The sequence below is a fragment of the Papaver somniferum genome, unplaced genomic scaffold, assembly GCF_003573695.1.
Source record: "Papaver somniferum cultivar HN1 unplaced genomic scaffold, ASM357369v1 unplaced-scaffold_10, whole genome shotgun sequence".
In the NCBI taxonomy this organism is placed as follows: Eukaryota; Viridiplantae; Streptophyta; class Magnoliopsida; order Ranunculales; family Papaveraceae; genus Papaver; species Papaver somniferum.
In genome coordinates, this window is record NW_020618825.1 from 19,637,278 (window position 1) to 19,651,898 (window position 14,621).

General features: G+C 36.5%; 1 protein-coding gene across 1 annotated transcript; it reads right to left on the bottom strand.

Moving 5' to 3' along the window:
* Positions 1-12,738: 12,738 nt before the first annotated feature.
* Positions 12,739-14,621, bottom strand: LOC113326965 (cytochrome P450 CYP736A12-like). The gene is made up of 2 exons (XM_026574620.1): positions 13,862-14,621; positions 12,739-13,738 (listed from the first exon to the last, which is right to left on the bottom strand). The coding sequence occupies exons 1-2, from the start codon at positions 14,552-14,554 to the stop codon at positions 12,908-12,910; spliced, it is 1,524 nt and encodes a 507-aa protein (XP_026430405.1). The 5' UTR covers positions 14,555-14,621; the 3' UTR covers positions 12,739-12,907.

The following is a 14,621-nucleotide window of genomic DNA, read 5'->3' on the forward strand; positions in this document are numbered from 1 at the left end:
TTTAGTTATCACAAATAACGGTGATGATGATTGGTATTAGCTCAAACTTTATGTATTTCAACTATTTGATTGGGTAAATTTTTTCTTCTTTTTTTTAAGTTTTCCTGAAAAGTTATCTAGGGTTCATATTATTTAGGGAAAGGAGATAGTTTTCTGGTGAGACTGAACGATTCTATTTCGAGTCGACTCGTCTCACTAATTATAAACTCATTGGAATTACATGGGTTATGATTTGGGCTATATTTAAGAGAAGCCGTGATACATATGCAGCAAGTAGACTCTTACAATTTTTGTCAAACTTCTTAATTCATTTAGTCAAACTATTTGCTTCACATTGTAAATTAAATTGAGAACTCAAATGGGTTTCCGTGGAATGTTGTTATGGAATCGGATAGAATACTGTGAGGGAAGCATGAAAGTAGTTTGATGAAAGGAGGTTGTGGCTTTTCTTCAAACAGCTGACGTGCGTTTTTTTTCTGGTGATGGAGAATGAGTTTGCACATGATCCATGAGCCCTTCTATGTCTTCTCCTTCACTGCAAATTCATAAACCCCGAGGACCACTTAATATCTACTATTCATTCACCATTCAAATCATCGATCACCAGATTCACCACCCATTTCAACCTATCTACTACCACCGCAACCAGAAAAAAATCTTCTTGATTTATTCATTCCAAAGAATCCAAACACCAAATCCTACGCTTATCATCCGTCCCCCCCTTTCGATATATTTGTCAATAATTCAAATTGTATATTTCTTAATTCGATTAGAAGCCGCAACCACGACATATGACGAAAATGAATTGTATAGTTACTGAAGGTGCTTCTGGATAGAATTCTTTGACGGCTGTATTGAAGTGGATAGACAGATCAACGATATATTTTTCACAAGCATCATCAAATTTTTTTCAACGGCTGTATTGAAGTGGATAGACAGATCAGCGATACCGACTCTGGTCTGGGTTCATTCTCAATAAGCAAACGCATCATCAATTTTTTTCACAAGCATTTTGTCATTCATCTAAGTGCACGTCTTCATCTAAGGGCACGTCAGTAATTTTGTTATTGAGAATGAACCTTAGTGGTATTAGTTTTAATAAATGTATGGTTGGATATAAACTACAATGATATGGTGGGCCTTAACAGAATTTTGGATGGAAAAGTAAAACTGAGTGTATTTTAACAATTTTGAAAAAAAAGGGTGTATTTTAGGAATTATTAATCCCACGTGATGTACTTTATCAAAATTCCCTTTTTGTATTTCAACTTTCCTCTCTTCTTTCCACTGAGGCGGCCCTCATTTCTTTTATTTTTTCCTTGCTCGATAAATCTCTTATGGAGTTCCCCCACCCCACACAAAAAAGAAAGAAAAAAAACCTTTTAGCTTCACTCTTCTGGTTTATACTGTGATGTTATAACTTTTTTGTTGTTCTAATCAGTTTGGATCATTTCTGGTTGGTTGGAAGCCAGGACACCTCGCCCTTACTTCCTTTCTTATATATAAAGTTTTCTTTCTTACCGACCAAAAAAAGAAAAAAAAACGAAAGGAAAGGAAAAAACAGTCCACCTCAAAACATTGTCAATTTGCTTCATGCTGACAATCTGGGCGTTTCGTACCCACGACTTGTCAGTATGGGATAGTTTAGTTTGAAAATGTTTGTTCCCCCATAAATCCTCTCCCAACCTTCCCCACACTCACACACAACAGTCAATAATAGCCCCCATGTTTCTTCGAGGGGCCGCTACAAAGCAAAATCAATGTTGGGAAATAATACCACCTATTGGGGGAGGAAGTGGGGAGAGATGAGATATCTTGGGGTACGTAGCAGCTTCGAGTTTTGTTTGTCTATTTGCTTGCTGTTTAGGCACCACCATATCTAAAAACAGTCCTCTACAGACAAAGAAAACCAAACCAGGTAAAAACCGCCTCACATTTTTTTTTTATTTGTGAGTCCTAGTGGGCACCGCCCCTTGGAAGACGTGCAAGGGATGGGTTTGTGTGTGGCGGTTTTCACGCGGTTTTTTCAGCTCGGTCTGTAAAGACTTTTTGATCTAAAAAAGAAGACTGCTAGCTTCTTTTCTTTTTGAGCACACCAAATAAAGTAAATACTTGAGCTTTTTATCTATTTGACCAAAAGTGACTTTGTTCCATTCTTTGAGCTTTTCTTTGGGAGCTTTTAACTTGAGACAAATAACAGTACCTGAGGTACTTGCAAATCAAAATGACAACCACCATTCTTCCAATAATTCAATGAAACCACTCTCCATGAACCACATAATTTCAAACCTAAAGAGACTAGGCCCCAAGAAGGATCAGAAATATCAAGCAGAATGAGAATGTGATCTGAGGTATATCTGGCTTTTGCTAACTGGGAAACAAAAGGGAATTGAGTTTCAAATGAGGGGGAGATGGGAAACCTATATCAAGTCTACACATAACAGGATTGGCTTGACCATTGGACCAGATATATCTTGCATCTTTCATAGATAGATCAATAATATTGTGATGAAATATGAACTAATAAAACTTTTCCATACTCTTGGTTATTCTGGTACACCCTTTCTTTTCCTCACACTTTAAGATGACGTTGAAATCACCTCCCAAACACCAAAGTAAATCCCAATATATGCAGATATTGTCTAGCTCTACCCAAAAATCTTCCCTTTCATGAGGTTTGTTCGGACCATGCACATTTTTCAACACCCATTCAAATTATCCATCTTGTTGATACAAGCGATGGATATGGTTAATACCCTACAAGGGACTCGATTACTTCTAGAAAATCTTGTTGGAGAAAATGAGTTATTTAATAAATGGATTTTTGGTCTTGGTGTGGTTTGATCTCATGACCCAAGGGTCTAAGGATACTCACTCATTTTTGAGTGAATGAAATGGAACCTTTAGTCCCACATTGTGGAAAACTAAAGAGGTGCTCCATTATATAACCATGTGCTCATGGATATGTTGTAAAACAATGTGGGTGGAGCGGGTGGGGTGAAAAATACATGTTTCGACCCATGCCCATGCGCGTATACCATGCACCAAGTTCCTCTTCTACTCGTATTTCTTTTTGGCAAATTTTTCTTTAGGAAATTAATTCCAAAAATATTTTCTTAAGAGTTTTATTTGTGGGAAATTCCTTTTACGAGTTTTACTTGTTTTTGAAGAAAACCAAAACCTAACTTGATTTGCAAGTATCTTATCCTATAAATATGACTCGAAATTTTGTTTTGAAGAAAAATACATGTTTCGACCCATGCCCATGCGCGTATACCATGCACCAAGTTCCTCTTCTACTCGTATTTCTTTTTGGCAAATTTTTCTTTAGGAAATTAATTCCAAAAATATTTTCTTAAGAGTTTTATTTGTGGGAAATTCCTTTTACGAGTTTTACTTGTTTTTGAAGAAAACCAAAACCTAACTTGATTTGCAAGTATCTTATGCTATAAATATGACTCGAAATTTTGTTTTTCAAAACACACAAGAAGCGACTATCTCTAGGTCTACTTTTCTTCTTCTTATTATTTTTTTTTTCTGCGGCGTTTTATTTCCATCCCTGTTGCTGAGTTCAAGAGTGGGTAACTTGCGTTGTGCTAACTCAAGTTATATCAGGCAGTCTTATCCTGGACACATCTTCGCACGTTGAGGTTTAGCATTACTTCAGAGTATACCCGCGAACTAATGTGTTAAGGACAGCTTGTTGAACCTGTGATTTTGCCCTCATCAATTTGTTCGTGGTAGAGTTGTTTGATACAGTTCTTTATATTTATTGTTTGATACATCTGACGTTTTTTCTATTGTTGCAAGACACCAACAATCTTAACACATTATTATTCCTTGTAACAATGGGAAAGAATGACGTTGAAAGACCACAGAAGTTTAACGGAAAGGATTTCAAGAGATGGCAATCCAAGATGCTATTTTATCTAAGCCATCATGAACTGGATTATGTACTTGTTCCACATGATGAATTGATGAATGCTGAAGGTTTAACTGAGGAGGCGATCGAGTATAACAAGAGGTGTAATTTTCTGGCGAAAAATCATATCATGAATGGTTTGGAAGATGCGATGTATGATTTTTACAATGCTAAAGAAAATTTCAGTGCTTATGATTTGTGGACTGCGTTAGAAGCAAAGTATCAAGCGGAGACTGCAGGGAGCAAGAAATTTCTGGTGGCGAAGTTTATGGACTTCAAGATGACGAATGATAAGCCTGTTGTTGATCAATTCCTCGAATTTCAACAGATCATTAATGAGATTCTTGCTGAAGGTATGGTCATTGATGAGACGTTTCAAGTATCTGCGGTAATTGAGAAGTTACCATCTTCTTGGTCTGAGTACAAGAAAAAGCTAAGACATGAAACTGGCGAGATCAACATGGTTGAATTAGGAAAGAAAATTCAAGTGGAAGAGATGTTGTGCACCAAGGACAAGAATGTGTCTTCTGCAAGGGACATGAGTAACAAAGCTCATATGACTGAACACAGATCTTCCAAAGCTGGAAAAGGTGAGAGTAACAATCGTAACTCTAAGCGTGGTCCTCCCAAGAAAGGTATGTTTCGAAAACCAGAGTCTAGCATTACTAAAATTAAGGGTGCTTGTTATGCGTGTGGAGTTACTGGCCATATGGCAGTTCACTGTAGACATCGTAAGGATAAGAAGGATAATGCTAACTTGGTTGAAAAGAACAAGGACGAGTTTTCTGCTGTAGTGTCTGAAGTTAATTTGGTGACCAATGTGATGGACTGGTGGGTAGACTCTGGAGCTACCAAGCATGTTTGTGGGAACAGAGACCTGTTCACCTCCTACCAGAGGGTAGGGGAAGGAGAGAAACTCTATATGGGTAACTCATCTGCATCAGAGGTTGCAGGAAAAGGAAAGGTCGGTCTGAAGCTCACATCTGGCAAGACTCTCACATTGAATGAAGTTCTTCATATTCAGGACATCTGCAAAAATATTGTTTCTTGTTATGTTTTAGATGATAAGGGTTTTAAAGTTTCAATTGATTCTGGAAAACTTATAGTAACTAAGGGCAATGATTATGTGGGTAAGGTTTATAAGACTGGGGGTCTTTATAAACTTAATGTAACCTGTCCTGAAGTGATTGAATGATTCTTCTGCTTACATGTGTGTGTCATCGAATGTTTGGCATGGTAGACTTGGTCATGTAAATTACAAATCAATGCATAAACTGGCTAGCGTAGGCTGCATACCCAAATTCACTTTAGATAAAATCATAAGTGTGAGATTTGTGTAGAATCTAAGCATGCTAAGAAATCATTCAGAAGAATGTCCAGAGAAACACTAAACCCTTAGAGTTTCATTCAGACGTTGAATGAAGTCAGTTCAAACTAGAGGTGGTAAAAATGGTTTGTCACTTTTATAGATGATTGTACGAGGTACTGTCAGGTTTATTTGCTTAGAGGGAAGGACGACCTTAGAAGCCTTTAAGATATATAAACGTGAAGTTGAAAACCAATTGAATGCTACCATTAAAACTTTTAGGTCTGACCGTGGTGGTGATATCTAATTCCTATTGGAATTTCTGTGAAGAACATGGATAATACATGAAACTACAGCCCCTTATTCACCTCAATCCAATGGTGTAGCTGAACGTAAGAACCGTACCCTTAAGGATATGATGAATGCCATGTTGATTAGTTCAGGATTACCTTCGAATTGTGGGGGAGGCTATCCTCTCAGCCAATTACATCCTGAACAGAGTACCCTTTAAAGGATCAGATAAAACTCCATATGAGTTATGGAAAGGTAACAACCATCTTATGATTACTTCAAAGTGTGGGGGTGCTTGGCAAAGGTGGCCATCCCTCCTCCTAAGACAAATAAGGACCCAAAACCGTTGATTGTGTTTTTATAGGGTATCCTGAGCATTCTAGTGCTCATAGGTTTATGGTTGTGAGTTCTGAAATTTCTGACATAGGGTTGAATACTATCATGGAGTCTAGGGATGCTGAGTTCTTTGAGAATTTTCCTATGAAACGTGATTCTCGAAAGAGATGTTTAGATGATCCCCTAGAATTTCTCACCAGTCAGTCATTACCTTTAGAGGAAGATGAACCAGAAATAGAACCTAGAAGAGGTAAAAGGGTTAAAACAAGAAAACCTATCCTGGTTGCATTACATACCTAGCCGAGTCTGATCCTCAGACTTATAAAGAAGCCATGACTTGTCCTGAAGCTCCGTGGTGGAAAGAAGCTTCAATTAGTGAAATGGATTCCATTCGAGAAAACGTACTTTTGAACTTGTAGATTTACCTCCAGGGTCTAAGGCCATAGGTTGTAAATGGATTTTCAAGAGAAAACGTAATATAAATGGAACTATTGAAAAATACAAGGCTAGGTTGGTAGCGAAAGGCTATAAACAGATAGAAGGTATAGATTCTTTGATACATATTCACCAGTAAGTAGAATTAGCTCCATTAGGAGGATGTTAATTGCTATAGCTTCTGTCCATAACCTACAGATACATCAAATGGATGTAAAGAAGCGTTTTTGAATGGTGAATTAGATGAAGAAATTTATATGGAACAACCCGAAGGCTTTGTAGTTAAAGGTTGTGAAAGAAGTTTGTAAACTGAAGAAATCTTTGTATGGATTGAAACAAGCACCTAAACAGTGGCATGAGAAATTTGATCATGTGATGATTTCTAGTGGTTTTAGAATTAATGAATCTGATAAGTGTGTTTATACTAAACTTGTCAAGGATGCCTGTGTGATTGTATGCTTGTATGTTGATGATATGCTTATACTAGGTACAAACATGGATGTTATTAATACCACTAAGAAAATGTTGAATGAGAACTTTGACATGAAAGACTTAGGCCCCGCTGATGTCATATTAGGGATGAAGATTAGAAAAACTTCTAATGGCTATAGTCTGAGTCAGTCTCATTATGTTGAATCCATACTTAAGAAATATAATCAGTTTGACTGTAAACCTGTTTGCACTCCATATGATTCTTCTTGCAAACTCATGAAGAATAAGGGTGTAGGTGTTAACCAACTTGAATACTCGAGAGTCATAGGAAGTCTGATGTATTTGATGAATTGTACGAGACCAGACATTGCTTATGCTGTGAGTAGGTTAAGCAGGTATACTTGTAATCCAGGGCAGAAACATTGGGATGCACTTATTAGAGTGCTAAAGTACTTGAAGTACACAATGACCTTTTGTTTGAATTACGAAGGGTATCATGCCGTCCTTGAGGGATTTTGCGATGCAAACTAGATTGCAGACTCAGAGGAGTCTAAGTCTACGAGTGGATATGTATTCACTCTAGCAGGTGCGTCTGTATCTTGGAAGAGTTCCAAACATACATGTATAGCTCGCTCAACTATGGAGTCGGAGTTTATTGCGTTAGATAAAGCAGGAGAGGAGGCCGAATGGCTAAGAAACTTTTTAGAAGATATTCCTCTCTGGCATAGGCCTGTGCCAGCTATATCTATACGTTGTGATAGAAAATATACAATAGGTAGAGCTAAGAATGACTTCTACAATGGAAAGCCTATACATATGCGTAGAAGACATGATTCTTTGAAATTACTAATCTCAACAGGCGTTATTTCCATAGATTGGACAAGGTCCAAGGAGAATATCGCGGACCCTTTGACGAAAGGTTTGTCCAAGGAGATAGTTAGTAAAGCATCGAAGGAGATGGGGCTTAGGCTCAAATAATTAAACTTGCCATGAAGGATACTCAACCTTGTTGACTGGAGATCCCAAGATCAAGGTTTCGAATGAGACAACTAATTTGTGGTGGGTAAAGGTAAACACTATCAGAGAATTTCATTCTCTGTCCCTTCCTTATGGTGTTGATCTGATAGTGTGACTGCATGTGGAGGATGACTTTTAATTAAGTCTTAATGAGTTCTATATTTTCAATTTATGATTGAAGTGGGGTGTAGCAGTAAACACTCTTGATGGAACTCACCTATATGAATGAGGAAGTGGGTCGCTTCCTATGAGAATGGAGCCGATTCTCTAGAGCATTCTGAGAAACAGGATATGTCCAGGGCCAAAATGGACAAAACGACACGAACTTAACAACACTTGGAGGATATCATGCGTGGATGTTATTAGAATTACACCAAACGCTAGCAGTTCAAGACATCACGTTCACTGTCTAGCTAGTAGTTCCGGTAACTTCTCACTAAGCAAGGTTCAAGACCTCATGGACACCTTTGCCTAAATGGTATTTTCCGTCCTCTGATTTTTCGTTATTTACCGAGATTTCATTCATGTAGGGTATTGTTCGAGAAAATGAGTTATTTAATAAATGGATTTTTGGTCTTGGTGTGGTTTGATTTCATGACCTAAGGGTCTAAGGATACTCACTCATTTTTGAGTGAATGAAATGGAACCTTTAGTCCCACATTGTGGAAAACTAAAGAGGTGCTCCACTATATAACCATGTGCTCATGGATATGTTGTAAAACAATGGGGTTTAGCATTACTTCAGAGTATACCCGCGAACTAATGTGTTAAGGACAACTTGTTAAACCTGTAATTATGCCCTCATCAATTTGTTCGTGGTAGAGTTGTTTGATACGGTTCTTTATATTTATTGTTTTATATATCTGACGTTTCTTCTATTGTTGCAAGACACCAATAAATCTTTATCCCACAAATTAACATACCACCTGAACTGCCAAGAAATTGTTGGTAAGTCCAACCATAATTTAAATGCCAACAGATTTGTTGTATATCAAAAGTAGTATACTGTATCATCTTTGTCTCTTGAAGTATAATGATTGGAGATTTAATTAGGTGAATCATCACTTTACCAAACTTCTTTTGTTGTTAGACCATAAACCTCTAACATTCCATGATAATAAAAACACGGTCAATGAAGTTTCCAATCGAGTGATGTAACATCTGATCTGCTAATGTTAAGATATGATAATTGTTAGGTGGAAAACCACTTATACTAATGGGAAAGCTAATTTTCAGGTGGATAAAACAAAATTTTCCCCTTACTAACAATCAATAATCCTAATATTTGTGGGTCTTTTCTGTTTTATTTAAACCGTGTTTATGGTGTGAAAGTCATTAACATAAATAAATTAATTTTCTGGGCATTAAAACTTGAGAAGTTGTTACTGGTTACAGATGCTATCCCTACAAGAAAAGCGATGTTTTTGCAAATATATGTTGAAATGAAGCGACTGTCGTGGTATACACTTGTTCTAATAGTTTCTATATACGTGATTGGAAATGGCTTGACAAGATGTATTTGTAGGATATGCGGCGTCGGATATCCTTCCTATCTTTCTAATTGGCAGTTTATCTAGTTTTTGTTGGATTTGGGATTTACTGGATGCATAGGGAACTGCCTGACATAATTTATGCGAGTTCCTTCAGGCTACACATTACATTTACAACAAGAAGAACACCCTTTCACCAGTTGCTGGTTGGTTCTCATATGTTTTCCAATTCTATCTCCGGTTACATCTATGCAGATATTGGTAGAGTAATTCATTTGAATTAGTATGCGTAGAAAAATTAAAATAAAAAACATATACGGAAAACCAAAATCAGAAATTATTGTTGATAGAGGGAAAGTTTTTTTAGTTCCACCTCGATATCGGGTTTCCCTCTAGTAAAAGTGGTTTTCCCCTGACAATTATCTTGATAAACCGACCTTTCTACGAAGTGGACAGGAACGAATTAAGCATATTACTAGCTAGTAGTTTTTGTCTTTTATTTGCGAAAAAAATCCAAGACAATCTAACAAAAACATGTACAAAATACTTACTTGAACATGTCTAATATGTATTCTTTCTGGAATAATTCTATTTAGCCCACTAGTGAAACCCACTGTTTATGTGGTAATAATTTTAGTTGATTTTGTAATTTTGCTAATATTAGGTTTTTCCATTATCTTCCGTTTTTGGTTGGCGGTACTGTATTTCATTTTCACGATCTGCTTGAGATTTTGGGGAAAAGAATTTTTTACTTCTCTGGTAATGTTTTCTCACGAAGAGAAGAAGTACCGATAACTTATATTCAAACTCTTATTATTCAAATCTACATAGCCCATCAAAACATTGATATTTAAGAGGCCACAAAAGAATCGACACAACTACAAAGAAGAAAGTTATACTACACAACGGAGCAGGAAGCAGGATGCACAAGAGCTACAATGCTTTAGCGGTTGAAGCTGGTGGGTACGAAAACCTCCCATATGATGAAAAATCTTAGAAACATGCTTGCTATAATTTATTTTATTTTTAGAAATTTGCTAAGAAGATGTCACTTCTAAATCACTTTTTCAAACATGCAAAATAAGATACAAATTTCTTTTGCAGGGTGGACATAGACAAAAAAGTCATATAAAGAATGTGTTTTGGGATAATCAAAGATGCAGAGAAGCTTACAAAGAATTTGGTGAAGTTGTCGCCTTTGACAGAACATACTTGACGAACATGTATGACATGCTTTTTAATCCGTTTTTAGGGGTTAATCATCACGGGAAATCGATTTTATTTGATTGTGGATTAATTTCAAATGAGTTAATCTAAACTTTTGCTTGGTTATTCAGAGCATAGCTCGATTGCATGAATGGAGTCGCTCCACGTGGTACAAGATAGCGCGATGAAAAGTTCAGATAGTTTTCAAGGATACCAAACATCGTTGGTGATTGTGGCAAATCATGAAGAAAATACCAGAAAAGTTTGGTATGAAAATTATTTAAGGATGAAATGCAGGATGAAAACGGTTGTTCAAATTGAAAAAGGAGATTAAGGTTTATTATTTATTTTGATGGATCTGATTGTTGAAATTTTGCATGATAAATTGACTTTTTTTTTTTTTGAACTCCCTTTTGAGCATGAAATTCACAAAACATTGAGGAGTACACAAATTGAAAAAGGAGATTATGAATTATTATTTGTGAACCTGAAGGGGAGCAAGTCTTCGTTTTTGATTCCTTTTGTATGTTCAACCCTCTCATCCTCAAACGCTCTTCTATATTATAGTGAGTTCGTGTTTCTTTTTTTTTAAAGTATTTTTCATACAAAGTGAGTTCATAGCTTTACAGAGTGAGAGTTAATCAGAAAGGGGATAAAAATCCGAAGAAGAAAACTAGATTGTCATTACCACATAAGCAATGGGTTTGACTAGTGGGCTAAACAAAATTATTGTTCTTTCCGTGACAATGCATTAGTAAGTCATATAATCTTGCAATTTAGGTATGTCTTTGCAGTGTGCAAAACCAATGGCCCAGGTCCACACCCTAGACCTAATATGGTTTTGCCATCTTTTATGTTTTCCCTCTCATAATATTAGTCTATATTTTATACTTGCCTCATGTATCGGAGATTCTTTCCGCAAAGGACTTAAAAAAAAGGTGATTCCGTGCATCTCCCATGAGTCCTCAAATATTCCGAAACAGGAAAACAAGACTGAAATGGTAAAATATAACTGGAGAATACCATATATGTCCCTGAAATGGTGACACGCAACTACACGAAGAATGCGAGAACAACAATTGTGTGGAGGGCAGTAACAATGCATTCGAAATATTGGCCTGTCATCCGGACTCATGTTCACCGGTCAACACTATGTAATCAACGGCAAATGTATGTTTTCGAGTGCCCAGTAGAATTGGAGTACGTTTTTGAGTGTCCAGTAGAAGTGCAACCCCGTACATGACTGGTCAACAGTATGCAGTCAGCTGGTCAACGTTACGTTGAGTCAGTCAACACGACTCAGTGAGTCTCGTATGACCAAAATCGTTGCGAAAAATCTACATAGATGGCCAAAAAGGTATAAAACCGTTGCCAAAAGTCAAAAGTGTCTTCTTTGGAATTTTTAAGCCGAAACAGTGCATGCCCAGATAGCATCATTTTTCCCGACCAATAACTCCACCTATCGTAGTCGTTACATCGGTTTACAAACCCAAACTGGTGGCACAAAGAAAAAAAGCAACAAAAAGAAATAACTATCTTGAAGGATTCACTTTTTTTTTTAATTACTGGAAGAGAAGATTTTTTATTGTTAAGAATAATGAATATACAAATATTACAAAACAAGTTGTAATTAAACTCATAGTATGACAAAGCTAATTACACTGTAGTTGTAAATGAATTTGGAATCTCATGAAGCGTTGCCATCTTCATGCCACGAAGCGCTACGTACAGTCAAAAACGAGTAATAAAGAACAAAGTAATAATTAAAGATGTTGAGCATGACTAATGAATTTTAGGGGACAATCTTTTTCTAATGTAAAACGATCTTATTATATGAGGCTGGTATAACTTGCTCCTCGATATTACAACTTGTACTTGGTTATAACTTATTTAAAGGGAAGTTCTTAAATGCACACTAGTCATCGTATATGGTATGGGCCATTTTCTGCGCAAAATCTAAACAACAATGAATTTTAATCTAATATTTTGATGATACGTCCCTTGTATAAGACGTTACATTCCTATCATACAGGAGCATGATTCAAGATACAAACCTCACCATCTACCTATTTTAATTTCAATCTTTATTTTTTAACGATTGATATTTAAATGGGTAGATGATGGTGTTATGTATCTCTAATAGTGTTCATATTTGGTAGAAATTAAAGTTATATGTATTTAAATTTATTGTCGTTTGGATTTTATAGAAAAAAATGATGCAAATCATGTATGATAGCATGCATCTAAAAGTGTTCACAAATGCCCTTCATCTATTTTTGTACTTCAAAAAAGAATAAATAGTGTATATTAACCGTTATTTATATTTCCTAAAACAAAGCTCCCAGAGAGGATTTATTAGTAAAAAGAAGGGAAAGCAAGGAGGGCTATACTTAAACTCAAAAATAAATACTAGAAATCAAACAACAAAAACATATTTTGATGAACGTTTTAATCGATCGTTATTGTTGGAACCTATATAGTTAACCGATAACTTGGGACTGCCATCAAATGGTTAGCCCTAGTAACAGTTAAACCCATCTTTTCATTCATTTCCAACTTATAGGGTGACATTCCATTAGGGAGTTCCCAATTAAAGCAATGCACCAATTGTGCCAGCATCAAGCGGACCATGGTTAGACCCAACTGCATTCCAGGGCAACCTCTACGACCTGATCCAAATGGCAAAATCTTGAAGTCTTGACCTTTTATATCTGTATCCATCTCAATGAACCTATCTGGGTAAAACTCCTCAGCATTTTCCGACCACACTTTTTTATCCCTTCCGATTGCCCAAACGTTCACAAAAACCCGAGTCTGTTTTGGTATGTCGTAACCATTAATGTTGATATCATCCAAGGATTCACGAGGAATCAAGAGCGGTCCTGGAGGATGAAGTCTCATACTCTCTTTTAGCACCATCTCTAAGTATTCCAACTTCATTAGGTCAGTCTCCTCGACTTGTCTATCCAACCCGACCACTGCTTCTAATTCCTGTTGAACTTGTTTCATGATACGTGGGTTTTTTATGAGTTCTGAGATAGCCCACTCTACCGTCGTTGCTGATGTATCCATCATTGCTGCAATCATGTCTAACAAGATTGCTTTGACATTCTCTCGATCTAATTTCAGTTCATTATTCATGGTATTCTCTTGTGCATTCATTAAGGATAACAAAATGTCGACGAAATCCCTTTGATAATGATCTTGTTGTGCTATTCCATGGTCTTTTATATGTTGGTCGATAATAATTTCTAGGAATTCATCTACCAGTTTGCCGGTTGATTTCATATCCCTGACCAACCCCTAAACATAAGTTCATAAAAAAAAATATATTGAGAAAACATGAGGAAAGTAACATTTAACCTAAGTTAATCATGGAACTGACTTTCATATTTGAAGTCAGTAAAGGACATATACAACACATACCTGAAGGTCAAGTGATCCAACGTATGGAAGGTAATCAGCAATGTTGAAAGCTCCTATTAACCGAAAAGCATCCTGGATGAGATACTTGGAGTTAAACTGGTCGTCCTTTAGTGATCCAAATATAGTTTTATGTGTTATTTCTTCCGCAAATGATCCCACTATAAAGCTCAAATCCACAACCACTTGACTAGCAGCTGCAACTTTAATGGATTCAACACCATTTCTCACTTCACTTTCTCGTGTAGACCTGAACGATTCAATCTTCGAATTGGTAAGTAAATGTACAGTACATAGTTTTCGAATATATCGCCATGACGAACCATATTGTTTGAAAACTACACCCTTTTGCTCATAACCAAAGTATCTTCCACTCTGAAGTATTGGCCTACTAGCAAAAACAATGTCATGAGTTTTGAAAATTAGTTCGGCTGACTCCGGTGATGAGATAACAATGACTGGGACTAGACCTAGTTTCATATACATTATGGGTCCATATTTGAGGGATAATTTTTGAAGATCTTGATGTGGGAGATCACCCAATCTATGGAGATTTCCAAGAATTGGTAAACCATATGGACCAGGTGGTAATTGGTAACTACTACCACTACCTTTGAAAAGTGATGACTTTAATAAGAGGTACGAAAGAAAGAATAGAAGTGCTATCAGCAATAGTGACACAAACATTGTGATCATAGAAGAATAACATAGAAAAACTCTACTAATGAAAATATCAGAATTAGTAGATCATATTATGGATGCA